This window comes from Sander lucioperca, chromosome 12, assembly GCF_008315115.2.
Source record: "Sander lucioperca isolate FBNREF2018 chromosome 12, SLUC_FBN_1.2, whole genome shotgun sequence".
Lineage (NCBI taxonomy): Eukaryota > Metazoa > Chordata > Actinopteri > Perciformes > Percidae > Sander > Sander lucioperca.
Window position 1 is genome coordinate 15962026 of NC_050184.1, and position 13366 is coordinate 15975391.

Genomic DNA, 13366 nt, shown 5'->3' on the forward strand with positions numbered 1-13366 from the left:
GACCTGCCAAATACTGCTAATTCATGATTAGTGGCTGACACAATCAATTTCCCAAAAGCCATGAAAGGTGAATTTGAACACTTTGGAGTTGTTGTTCCATTCAAATATATACGTCATCTGTTTACAACGCACAATTCCTGGGGAAGTTGGAAGTTTGGAATCATTTTTCAACTTAGCAGGCACAATCTGATTCTATATCATGTAGAATAAACATGTGTGACGGCCTCATTGTAATGGCATGCATCTGCAAACTATTTTAACTCCATTTTCACAGGTGGGCAGTACTTGCATTGCATTAACTGTGCAGTTAGGGTATTTTCCCAAAACTCTTCACCCCAAGCTAATCCATTTATACACCCTCCATTTAACCCTGTACTACACTGCTACGCTTACTGACATTAGCATTTTAAAGAGTTAGTGTTGCTTTCATTGGATTCAGGTCACCAGAAAAGTTGCATGCAGAACAAGAAGTATGTACAGGGTAACATTCTGAAAATTAAACTAAATATCAGGTCAACTTTCCACTTAAAGGCTAACACAAATATGGTGTAAAATGTGAATTAGGCAAAGGATATTAAAGCCTTTGATAAAAGCTTAACCTTGGCTACCACATGTGAAAACCACTTCTACAGGCGTGATCCTCTGTCTCTTAGTGTTGTGGCGCCCTCACCTGGCTCGCAGTAGCTCCTGTGGCAGAGGGCGACTCGGCTCCTACAGGCCTGAGGAAGCGTGGCGGCCTCTCCACGGGTGAGTTCCGTCGTCGGTAGAACAAGACGTAGGCGTAGCGTGTCACCACCTGACTCTCCTCCACCATTGTCACGGTACTGTCATCAAACAGACGCCAGCCTGCGGGGCAGTATGGATGGGTAGAGGAGGAGGAGGAGGAGGAGGAAGGGAAGAGAGGTCGACAACAGGGTGGTAGACAACAACAAGAGAAAATAGGGAGGATGGAAAACTTGTAAGAACTACTAACAGTTATATGAAGATGGGAATAAACCGCATTGACCGCACACTCACCAACATCACTGCGCTGGCTGTTCTTGTCACTCGGCAGGCGAGCGTACGCCGTGTAGTGGCCTCCTATCATTCCTCCATAGTGGTTGATGACTGCATATAAGTCATAGATAGGGGGTTGTTGCATCTCATCCTTCTGGCCAATACAGAACTTACTTAGATCCAGATTCCTAGAGGACAGGATTATTAGAAGCGTTAAGAAAATGTGGGAACATGGGGCTCCAAGTACTGCGTTTAAACGTCAAAAACTTGTTATAATTTATCTTTTTACATTAAAGCAAATCAAAATGAGTGGTGTGCTGCAGATTGATATGTGGTGGAAATTCAACTCTTTACTGTGAGTTTACCTGACAGGAAAGTCAACCATGTCATTGATCTTATCCCTCCAGATGAAGCTCCTGAAGGAGAAGCGTTTGAGCTGGATGATCAAAACGTTGGGCAGACGCCACAGCAGCAGTTGCTTGGAGGCCTCTCGGTGCTGCTGGCACTTTGGACAGTACCTTAAAAACAGAGTGTGTGGATAAGTGCATAAGTAACGACCATTGTTCAACATTGCCCTGCTCTCCAGTGAAAGAGGAAGGACAAAAACACTACAGTGATTAAATGTTGAAAGAAGTCCGTTCGGTTTCTGGTTAAATATAACTACATAGCATGTATAATTAGACTTGCAATTACCCGGTGCGACACAGAACCTGATGGGCCCTGACTTGGCAACCAGGAGGCTAAGGCCATGGCTGAATACAGCTTTAACAGGTTTACTCTTTCTTTGTATTATTGGGCAGGCTGAGACACCCTCAAGTACACACTGCCAGCCTCACCCTCTCATCATGAACAACTGCCAGCTTGCCAGCTATCAGATGTTGCCACTGTCTCTATTTTCGGATCATTTCCTATAGTTGGTTTATATTATGTCAGCTCATAAATGAAGGACTGCACTAAGCTCATTTTGGAAGACAACTGTCACAAGTTTCTGTATTATTATTTCACGAGTAGCTGAGGAACTGGAATGCGAAAATGCTCCATGTGGTGCGAATTCAACCTTGGCCGAGAAACAAGAAAGAAACCAGAATGATAGAGACAATGTTGCATTATTTTAGATTCTAATCACAAAATAAAGATCCCTACCATGCCTCCTCTGGCGCCAGCACCTCTGGCTTTGTGAAGAGGTTAAGGCACTGCTCCAGGGTGAAGTGTCCCGCTCTGGCTGTCTCACTCAGAGAGCCAGGGTCCTCCTCGTACTCCAGCTCCTTAGAGCTCACCAGGACATACTCCTTCAGACGCTCGTTGTTTTTCCACACCAGCTCCAGGGTCGCGTCTTCAGGGAGGTCTGCCAGAAGGTCCTCTGCAGAGGGGTTGGGGAGAGAGAGAATGGAGAAAAACAGTGCTGGTGTGTTGGACTTTATTTATTTAAGTTAAATCTTAAGTAACAATCTTAAGTACATACAGCAAAAAAACATATAGCCTAAACAAAGATGGGAAAAACTCACTACATCTTGTAACCAGTGTTTCCGCAAGAAAAAAATTGGTGCCGGTCATGTGACCGGTAAGGTTTTATTTTACCGGTCAAAAGGGAAAGGTTCTGGTCAAATTCTGCAGGGAGGGGCGCCCGGATAGCTCAGTTGGTAGAGCAGGCGCCCATATATAGAAGTTTACTCCTCGTAGTTTGACTCCGACCTGCGGCCCCGACCTGCGGCCCTTTACTGCATGTCATTCCCCTCTCTCTCTCCCCTTTCATGTCTTCAGCTGTCCTGTCAAATAAAGGCCTAAAAATGCCCCAAAAAAAAAAAAAAAAAGATTTCTGCAGGGAGAAGCCTCTCTCTGTTGGCACACTGCAGATGGCAATTACACAGGCTACCGTGGCCAGTTTGACTCCCTTCGGATAGATTACAGTGTAATCCCTAATAAGCGCCTTGCAGGCTGTTGAGAAAGTCAAGCCTCTGTGACAGCGGAGGGCTGTCATCATATATTGGATCTCGATGTGCATTTGTGGCATTAACTTTAATGAGAGGTGGTGTAGCTGGTGCCGACTCGTCCTAGCTGGCAATTTCTTGGCTTAATTGACATTAGACCGGCCGCTCGCAATATTTCCCTGTTTCCCCAGGGCTTGGGCTTTGACTTCCACGCTTACTTGTCGCAGTTTGTAAATCTACAGCAGTCAGTCAGAAAAAAACATGATTGTTCATTGTTTTAATAAAACAAAAGATATGAAAATCACCGTAGCCTATTTTAACACAATTCAAATTGTGCAGAGGGAATTATTTCCACCGGTCATTCTGAGCTGAGACAATTAGAATTATTCGGCCCTCATCATTTTTTTCCGGTCAATGACCGGTCATTACCGGACAATGGAAACGCAGCTTGTAACATACTGGAATACACCACAAACTATGGTCCTAAACATTACAATAGAGTAACAGTAGATCAACACCTCTCTGACAGTCTCAAAAACTGAATATGCAATTTTGAACATGGAAATAAGATGACTAGGTATCCAACTGAATATCAGTACTTAAGACAATACTGGCCGTACCTTTCTCATCCAGCTTCTGTTCCTTGTTGTTAGAGTCCAGCAGAGCTATGTAGAACTGACTGGCATGGCCTGATGCTGATTCACTTGGATGCTGATACCCTGTTACTGCAGCTGCAAAGAAGTGGCAAGAATAAGGAATGTGTGAAAAAGACGTAGAGACAAAAGAAAATAAAAAAATCCCAGAAATACTGAAGCATACGTCTGTTAATAGCTATGTTATTACCTTCTGGCCGCACTGCCTTCTCACAGGACGTCTCTTTTTCAGCATGAGGGTCCAGAGAGCAGCAGGACGTGGGCTCAGAAAATCCTGAATCTGAAGTCCGCGTGGTGGAGAGTGAGGTCTGGGAGGTGGAGAGGGAATCTGAGTCCCCAGACAGGAGGGCTGAGGCCTGAGGATTCTCCACTTGGGACTCAGGCAGCAGAGAGTGACTCTCCAGCTCCAGATCACCTGCTCCTACAGTACTGCTATCACCCATGGCCTCGTCCCCGGTCCCAAGACCCTTAGGAGAGCCTGCTGGCATTAGGGGGAGGTCAACCCGGCACTGGGATGTTTCAGGGGATGTCCTACCTGACTGGAAAGGAGGCTGGAACACGTTGATGGAAAACCTGCACAGAGAGACATTAGAGTGATTACAATACACTGCATTTTATAAATGAGGGATTCCTTCCAGTGATCTCAACCATGCATATACTAGTAGATGTGACATGCAATTATGTTCTCTAATTATTTGTTATCTGGCAAGTAACAAGTGCCAGGTGTCATGATGACAGCCGAGTAAAGAATTTCCTTCCTTTCCTGGACACAAAAGCAGCTAACTGTTACGAGTTGTGTCCATGTTGTAATGCTGACATTAGGGCTGGGCGATATGAACTAAAAACCATATCTCTGTATTTTTCGGCTGAGTGGCGATACACAATATGTATCTTGGTATTTAAAGCGGGCTGAATATGTTCAGTTGTAAGTCAAATGTGAGTTGTCACAAGCACTTTTATTAAAAGGAGACCAAAATAAAATTCAAAGACAGGGTTTCCTTCCCCGTTTGAAAATATACAGCTGCAACACATGTAAATGAAAAACATGAATGCATCACTAAGTATAATTCAATATATGATGAGCACCAAGGACTGTAAGTTAGAGCGTGTACCTGGAGTAACCCTCTAGTAGCTGGGTGAGACGAGCAGAGGAGAGCCGGGACTCCGGCACGCTGACCAGGAAGGGCAGGCCCACGTTCTCAGTGTTGGGGCGACACAGACCCTTGTGATTGGGCCAGTGGGTCCTCTGACACACTCTGGGAAGGGAGTTAACAAGTTCACAGAAATGTTAATGGGTTTAAAAAACTACCGATGCCTCAGTGTAGATTTGAAAACATTTTTCCCCCCCAACAAATCTGTTTCAAACAATCTTGGTATGTAATTTGTTGCAAGGCTGAGACAGCATCTTCTACTAGAACTCACTGATTGCAGTAGCCCACACGATAGCAGCGTGTGCACCGCTTCAGCTTGTCTTCCTCAGACACTGGAGGCTTCAGGCAGGCAGCACACTTTGAGATGGGGATATTAGGGACCTGGAGTCTCTGTAGGGCAAACAAAGTCCACTCAATATCTGTGAACAACACGTTGTAGAAGTGTAAAATCAGGACTTGGTTGTAATTACCTGCTGCACTCGAAGCAATACCACTCTCTCTTTGGCCATGTCTTTGGAAAGCACCTCAAAGCAGAACAACATGTCAGAGGAGGACACCATGTCCAGGGAATGGGACGGCGAGAACATGCGCTGAAAGCGGTTCTTCCCCACCTGAGAGGGAGAAGAAACAAGTCCAGTTTTGACCTCAAGTAAGCCATTTCTGATTGTTCCATTTGTGCTAAGTGAGGCTACGTTTACATTATTATGTTTTGGTTTAAAAACGACTATCTTTTGCTACGTTTACACCTTGCATTAACACTGCTCTGGCATTTCAGAGACCCTAAACCAGAGACATTTGAAAACACTTCTGACCCCGTTTTGGTTTGGATTCTCCGGGGTTGTGTTGGAGCCTCAACAGCCGCAAACGAAGACCTTTGGCAACACTGACCTTGATGCCAATGTTTCGCCGTGTGATTGGGTCATGACGTCTCTGCGACTAAGCTATTAACGTTACCATGGCAACTACCAGCAACGTGCGGAGTATACACGCTGCCTCCTGTTTATGCCCAGTATACGAGAATGTTGATGAGATATGCGGTTTGGGCGTGTTAGTTTAAACGGAGACTAGTTCTTCTACTGGAACTAAAAACATTTGTGTGCACAGAGATCGCTTTTGGCTCAAAACTTTAAAAGTAAATGTAGCCTGAGAGTGAACAGTAGTCAATGACTACCACTGCTTAACATTGCTCTGAATCTATCAGGATTATATTTAGTTCCACACCCACATAAGGAGTACAAAAAAACTATTATTTATTAGAAATTTCTCTCCGAGTATGAAATCCTGAATATTTGAGATATCAAACCTCTGCCAGTCTGAGGTTCTCTGGTTTGACCCTGACACTCCTGGAGATGGATTCGAGGACTTCAGCGGTGCTGGAGTTCTCCTTGCTCACACTCACTAAAAACTGAGACACACACATGGATAAAAGGTACATCAGAGAGTGGGTCACATGGAAGATATCTTTACATTTTCTCAAAACAAAGCAAAGCCTCATTTCTGCAATACATTGTTAATAGACATTGTGAGTGGGAAACCAGTTATTTTATCTTACCTTGATGGGTTTTTTATGAGGTTCCTTGGCAAAGTAGAAAACTGAGAGCACCTTTTGTTTCTGGGGCAAGGGCACGGGCAGGTAGAGGAAAGGGTCAAAGGTGATGGAAACCTGAAGAAGAGAGATAAGTAAGCAGAAAATGAAAGGGAGTTGGTTAGTCATCACCAAAACAAGGCAAACATTTAAAAGCACTTACTTTTAAGAAAGTAAAACATTTTGTGGAATGGTATTGTGCGTTACCTTGGAGCATGTGGGGCAGACGAGCTTAGATTTAAACTGGCCTTGGAAGAGGTCCACTATAAAGGAATCATTTCTCATCTTGTGCCTCTGCCATGCCTCCTCAGCCACCACCTGCACCAACAAACAAAATACACCTTCAGGTAGTTATTTCGAGAAAAAAAAAAAAAAATTATAATCTATCTATCTATCTATCTATCTATCTATCTATCTATCTATCTATCTATCTATCTATCTATCTATCTATCTATCTATATATATATATATATATATATATATATATATATATATATACATATACACACACACACCTATGAGAAGTTTGTTTTACTTTGTTGTTATCTTGAGTTAAGTAATTATTATTAAGTGATTACGCTTAAAAACAAGTCACTAATCACAGCAGCAATTGCAATGCATTTCCTGCCAGAGATTTAATTACCAGACCACCTCTACAATATCTCATAGGTGAGAAAAACACCCACCTCATCCAGCCGTCCGTCAGAGTCGACCGTCTCTGTGTAAGGTTTATTCTGGATGCGGTTCAAGTCCTCGTGGAGCCCGTCCAGCAAAAAAGCCATGAATTCCTGGGCGTCGTGCTGGGCGTAACCTGTAAACTGACTGGCTTTACTGGCCACAATTGCCTGTGCAGTTACAAACAAATGACAAAGAGGAAGGAGAGGGGGGAATTACAACCCTGATCATATTGTCCTTGCTACGTTCACCATGAACCAAGTTTCTCCTGGGGAAGAGGGAATTTAAAAAAAAATGTGATCCATGCAGTCCAAGACAGTTCAACACTTCCAAAGTAAAACAGAAGCAACGGTAAATAAGATTGATTACATAATAGATTTAATATTTTTCTTCAACTGGAAAATATCTGAGTGCTGCTTGTATACCTTGAGTTTTGAGGGTTGGAAAGCGTGGTGTGTTCCTTTCCAAAGGGCCCTGAGCAGCACCGCAAAGCCAATGGCTAGCCTGCCTCCTGTTCCCAGAGGATTGTTGCAGTTGATTTCTGCCTCAAATGCTCGATCTGCAGGGGGAGAGAAAATCCAGGCATGAGACGTTAGGTGCTTTCCGGCTGGATAGTACTTGTACTTTTTAGAGGAAAAGTACACTTCTAAGCAGTTCTAAGAACTACTCTCCCCCAAAATCTTTTTTTCCGTTTGCATTCCCACTGGCCAAGTGGCCATAGGGACTGGTAGGAGGGGTAAGGGAGTGACGCCTGCTGCGCTGTGGACATGTGTGTGTATGTGTGTGCGTGTGTGTGTGTGTGTGTGTCTGGGCCGGCGAGCTGCAGGACACATTTGTGGAGTTTAACTCCGAAAAGACAGTTAACCACAGGTTCCTGTTAATCTTATGATGGACATGTGTTGTGATATTTAAACAACCGAACCGCCAACGGCGAAATAAAAGCCTCTTATTTACGAGAGTGGTCTAAGAGACCTCCAGCTTACCGCGAGGTGTCTGAGCATAACTGACCGAGCGACGAGCTAGAGGCCGGGGCAAGCACTTGCTGGCTGTCGCCTCACTTCATGGAGCTTCTCAACTCCAAAAACTTTGAAGCAAATTGTCAGTTCGGCATCAATTTTCGCAAGACTGCCTATATTCAAAATCTAAACAGTTGATTTCTCGCCTAAAACGTTGTCAGAAGTGAATTTAATAAATTATTAAAAATGTCCCATTGTTGGTTGTTGCTCTGTCTGCAAGTTTCGAGTTGGCAGTGGGCGTGACTTATAAGTTCGATCAATCAAGTACACCTAGGAAAAGGGAAAAGACCCTGCTCTGAAGTAGAAGCTAAAAAAGTACGCTACTGCGGCCAGAGGAACTTAAAAATCCCCAAATATTTCCTGTCGGAACATGGCGAAAAAAGTGTTCTAGGAATGTTTAGTTCTAAGAACTGCAAAAATCCCTCCGGTCGGAAAGCCCCTAATGGTACCAGACATAAACTACAGAAGTCACTGGGAGCTTGGAAATCATCATAGTAAAACTACCTTGGAAAGACTTCATGTGGAATATGAAAATGAGCCAAAAGTCACAACTAAAACCCTATTGAAACACAGTGACCAAAATACTTATAATACAGGTAAACATTTTAAATGTACTGGCATGAGTGTGTGTTGTAAGACAGGCTCATCGTGTTTGCTGCAGTTTTTTTGCTATAATGAATGTAAAAAAGATATACACTATAGCCCTTGTATTTGTATGTGATGTATAGTTTAATCAGCTGAAGTATTATCCCTACAACATTCATTGTCACTGGCTACATGCATCGTGTCCAAAGTGACCCAGATTTTGCAGGAATTATTTCAATGTTTTAAATGCTTGAACTGCAGAAACTACAGTTTTTCTAGCATATTCAGATAAACCTAGAGGAGGTTACAGAATCCTTGTTAAATTATCTCCTCTGGGCCACTTGGCACCGCTTTTATGTCCATGTTAGCAGTCGCTAGGACTATCCGCAAGCAGCGGCATTCAATATAACAAGAATTAATGAGGCAATCATTAAGATGTGTATCTGTGTACCCAAGCACAAATAAAACACACCCCGTCTTATTTCCTAGCAACATAACAGGGTTCTGTCTTTGGCAGTAGAATAAAGTGGTGTAATAAATTACGCATTTGCTCAAAATTAACGTTTTATCAGAATGGCATTGAAATATACCTATGTATTACAATATGCGTCCGGCCCCAAACAAACTAGACGCTATTTACCATGGAAGTAATCCCTGAGTTCTCTGGTGTTGGACAGGGATTGGATCACACTGTTCATGAAGCAGGTGTTGCCGAGGTTGACCAATCCTGTAAAACCAGGCAGGCACACCTTCTTCTCCTCTTCTTCTTCATGGCGCTCATTGCTGGCAGGAGGTGCATGGGTCATGGGCTGCACCATGCAGGTAGGCTTAGGCTGAAACAGGAAAGAACACACCATTTCTACAAATTGGAACCATTCAATTTTCATCTTCATTTCTACTTAGATTGGACTACATTGCAATATAGATCTTTTTTTTTTTAAATTATTTTACGTCAAGTTTATATGGTCAATATATCTTTCCCTTTCTATTCTAAAGGCCCAGACACACTGACCAGACGGCCGACCCTCGGCAGAAAAGGCAGTTGGACTGATCAGTCTCCCCAAGTTGGTCAAAAAAGTGCCTCGGAACACACCAAAGCGACGAGATGTAATACGTCTCCATAACAGCAGGCGGTGCTAATCTGTACTGTTGCCCAAAAATGAAAACTGGCAGCCGATTGGACGAACACGTGACTCTGGTTTCTCCGGAAATTCAAAGACAGACTGTCATGGCGGCTTGATCAGAATACGATCTCATATTTTACTAAAATAGTTCACCGAAACGAGTTTCTGAAAACATTATAAGCGAGAAACAGGCCGTGCAGTTGCTGAATCTGTCTTCATTTCAGATCAACAAAGGTCAGTTTAAAAGATTTTCGTCAGATTTTGAGAGACTCTAGTCACGCTCATTCCGCTCTCCGTTTCCGGGTTAGCACTCTACCAATCAGATGGGTCATTTGAGTCCGACTGCCGGCAGTGCCCACCCCGCCGATTATACATGTCAAATCGGCCAAAATGAAGGACGACGGCCCCTCGGACGGAAGACGGCACGGAACACACCGAACAGACTCGAGTCACTGGCCTCGCCAGACTGTCCGACGGCCGATTATCGGCTCGGTGTGTCTGGACCATTAGACTGATAATATGGTGCCAGACTGATAAGATCAAACCAACCAGTGTACAAACAACAGTACTTTTTTTTTTTTTTGCCTCATCTCTTCAGTTTAGATGACCATTTGTTTTTCTGCTCACCGTGGTAACAGTGGGCTCAGAGACCGTGCGAGGAGCAACATTATCTAGACCGCCATCCTCCACTCTAGATGAGGCCTTGGGGGGCTTAGGTTTCTCCTCCCCGACCCTTGGAGGCTCGTCCTTGGCTGGGAGGCTGTGCTGGCTGCTGCCTGGCTGGCTCTTCTCAATGCACGAAGGGCTGGAGGGTACAGCAACCTTGGCGCCACCCACTGCACCTTAAACAGAGGACAATGGAGCTTGTGGTTAGAAGATGAAGGTCTGGACCGTACTGGACATGAATAGTTGTAAACTGTGGTGTAAAGCCTTTTCATTTGGGCATACTTTTGAAAATTAAAAACGTTCCCATTATTTTAAAATAATATAAAATGATTTACACTTATTATTCTTTAGTTAATATAGCAGTGCTGACTAACCACGTGGTTTCTGCAATTTAAACAATCAACTAATTCCCATATATTGCTGTACTGACAAAATCTTAAGTTTAGTTTTACAGTTACAGGAATTTTCCAGATTATTACTTCGGAGGTTTGTATGTCAAAAGTAGGTCATTTGGTACCAATTATGAGAAAAACTGGAGAAAGAAGCTCCCTTCAAACCAAAGTAAATATATCAGGCTTGCGATTGGTAAAGGACAAAAAAGCAGGAAAATATACAAAGTGCAGAGCACGGCACGACAGAGCAGTTTGGTTAAATTTGTAATTAAATTTTATAGCAATTTATACGCATGGGGTAGGCACCTAATTATAAAAGAAATGCTGCAGTAAAAAAACTTTGAAATCATCAAAAGGTTCTTGGGGACCTGTTTTACAAGAATATTGTGGGGTTTGCTGAAAACTTTAAAAATTAGATCTTCAGCCATATGAAATTAAATGAAATATTGATATGATTTTAGCATATCATTAAAAATGCTGTATTGGGAACAAGAAAGTAATGACAGATGTATTTCAACGAAGGACAAAAAGAAAAAGAAATTGAAATTTAGAATTTAGAGTTTACGAGGTGCACCTGGATGCACCATGAGGTCCCTGTCGGCTCCCACACAATCGATTTCTAAGTGGAGGTCGCGCGACCGCGGCTCTCTGAAGTGTAGATCGTGTGACACCGGCTCTAAAAACGGTGGACAGAAATACAATTTGCCCATGACACAAACAAAGTAACTAAACATACAGAAACAAGGCGCCCATCATACTTTTTTTCCTAGCAGCACAACTGTGTCGTTATAGCTGGCAGTTAACTGCTTGTTGCACAAACGTGCATGCTCTCTTTGTCTTGTAAAACAACGTTACACCAAACAACACGCACATAATTACGCTGCAAACGCCACTTACATGGGGTTGTGGATGCTCACTTTGTTCATTTCACGGCAGGTGGAATCCAGCTTATCCAGAATACCCGAATAATCTTTTTTTTTTTTTTTTTTAAAAAATCACATTTCTGATATATTCAGTATTAATTTATTGTTGGAAACTTTATTCTCCCTATATTTTAAAATACATGTTTGACTGTAAACATTTTTTTCATGTTTAGCTGACCTGTGTGTACCAAATGAACTGTCTCTATTTTTCCTGTAATTAGAATCAAATTACATTGTAATTGAAACTTCCAAGGAACTTATTGGCAAGTAATTTCAAAATTACAAACTCAAAATAAACAAAATAAACAATTTGGAACCAGTTTCTGGGCTCTCAAGGGCACCAGGCCTTGGGTGTCACACAGTCTGCATGCCACATAAGGCTAGCAGGATAGACTGGCACCCGTATCTACTTACTAGCTAAGTTACAGAGTTCAAATTCCTGTCATTTAGAGCTACCCTAAAGAACACATACAAACACGTACAGTAATGAAACGCACACATACAGACACACACACACATCATGCCAGGAGTGGCAGTATATTGTTCAATTAAAGATAGTTTTTAAATGGTGTTTGCCTAGAGGTGTATTTAATGTACAAATGTAATGTGTTGATTTGAAGATCATGTGTTTTGAAGTTGTAACTGATATTGAGAATGTAACAGTCTAGAATTTCACCACACATGCAACTGCAAAAAATCTATAACTGCATAGTGTGAACAAGAAGAAGCCTGGCAGAACCTTGTGTGGCGGGGGCCTCCAGGCCCCCCCAGCGCTGGCTGTGCCTTTTCTTCAGGGTGATGTCCAGTCGGGACGGGGTGAAGGAGTAGCTGCACTGCTCAGGCTGGATCAAATTCCTGATTACGGCACGAGAGAGTAAAAAGGAGACAGGTCAGATTAAAAGACTAACGAGTGACACAAGGCAACAGCTCACCACTAATCTTTTAGTGTTTTGGGAATGATCAGACATTTAAAGCTGCTCCTTTGAAGGAACTTTTATTTATTTTTAGATTATTTTTTGGGGGCTTTTCCCTTTATTAAACAGTGACAGTGGATAGACAGGAAAGGGGGAAAGAGATGGGGGATGACACGCAGCAAAGGGCAGCAGGTCAGATTTGAACCCACGCCGCTGCAAAGGACTCAGCCAACATGGGGCGAACGCTCTTACTGGGTGAGCTAGAGGATGTCCCAGGAACTTTTCATTTACTGAAAATCTAGACTTTGTTGCAATTTGATTTTGAAAAGCAAACAATGGTTAATGAATGGCCTGATACCTATCATGACTACTTTAGCAATAATGACACAGGACAAATTTCTCTTTATGCCTTCTTCTACACTACATACATTTGGGCTTAGTATTGGGCAATAAAAGTAGAACATAGTGGGGACTAAGTGAACTGTGATCCCAGTGTAATTCAGGTTCTTGGCTACAATGTACCACTTTTTCATGTGTTTGACCTGATAAAGCACTTTTGTTTATGCATTGCTCATTAGGTCCAAATAAGTGCTCCCAATATGTTACTGATACTGAAGATGCTGACTAGGTTCCTGGTAAAAATTGCCTAAAAAATCAGTGAACAAAATTGCACATGAAAAGATGCAATCTCTACTCCCTCCAACTGCCCATTTAAAGATTACATTTTTCGAAATCTGAAAAAACATTTTGAAAAACGC

At 42.7% G+C, this 13366-nt stretch overlaps 1 protein-coding gene across 7 annotated transcripts in view; it reads right to left on the reverse strand.

The window, feature by feature from the left end:
* The window catches only part of usp19 (ubiquitin specific peptidase 19), a 32011-nt gene that overhangs the window by 5725 nt on the left and 12920 nt on the right, over nt 1–13366 (reverse strand). For 3 of the 7 annotated variants that reach the window (XM_031286255.2, XM_031286250.2, XM_031286256.2), the window contains 18 exons: nt 12434–12549; nt 11346–11447; nt 10341–10555; nt 9230–9422; nt 7414–7547; nt 7000–7158; nt 6521–6631; nt 6281–6391; nt 6032–6133; nt 5199–5339; nt 5000–5118; nt 4690–4833; nt 3768–4150; nt 3545–3655; nt 2140–2356; nt 1362–1514; nt 1018–1184; nt 671–846 (listed from right to left, as the gene is read on the reverse strand). In XM_031286255.2, coding sequence (XP_031142115.1) covers nt 671–846; nt 1018–1184; nt 1362–1514; nt 2140–2356; nt 3545–3655; nt 3768–4150; nt 4690–4833; nt 5000–5118; nt 5199–5339; nt 6032–6133; nt 6281–6391; nt 6521–6631; nt 7000–7158; nt 7414–7547; nt 9230–9422; nt 10341–10555; nt 11346–11447; nt 12434–12549 — 2854 coding nt within the window. The remainder of the gene's footprint in view (nt 1–670; nt 847–1017; nt 1185–1361; nt 1515–2139; nt 2357–3544; nt 3656–3767; nt 4151–4689; nt 4834–4999; nt 5119–5198; nt 5340–6031; nt 6134–6280; nt 6392–6520; nt 6632–6999; nt 7159–7413; nt 7548–9229; nt 9423–10340; nt 10556–11345; nt 11448–12433; nt 12550–13366) is intronic. The other 4 variants (XM_031286257.2, XM_031286254.2, XM_031286251.2 and 1 more) reach the window with 3 other exon arrangements.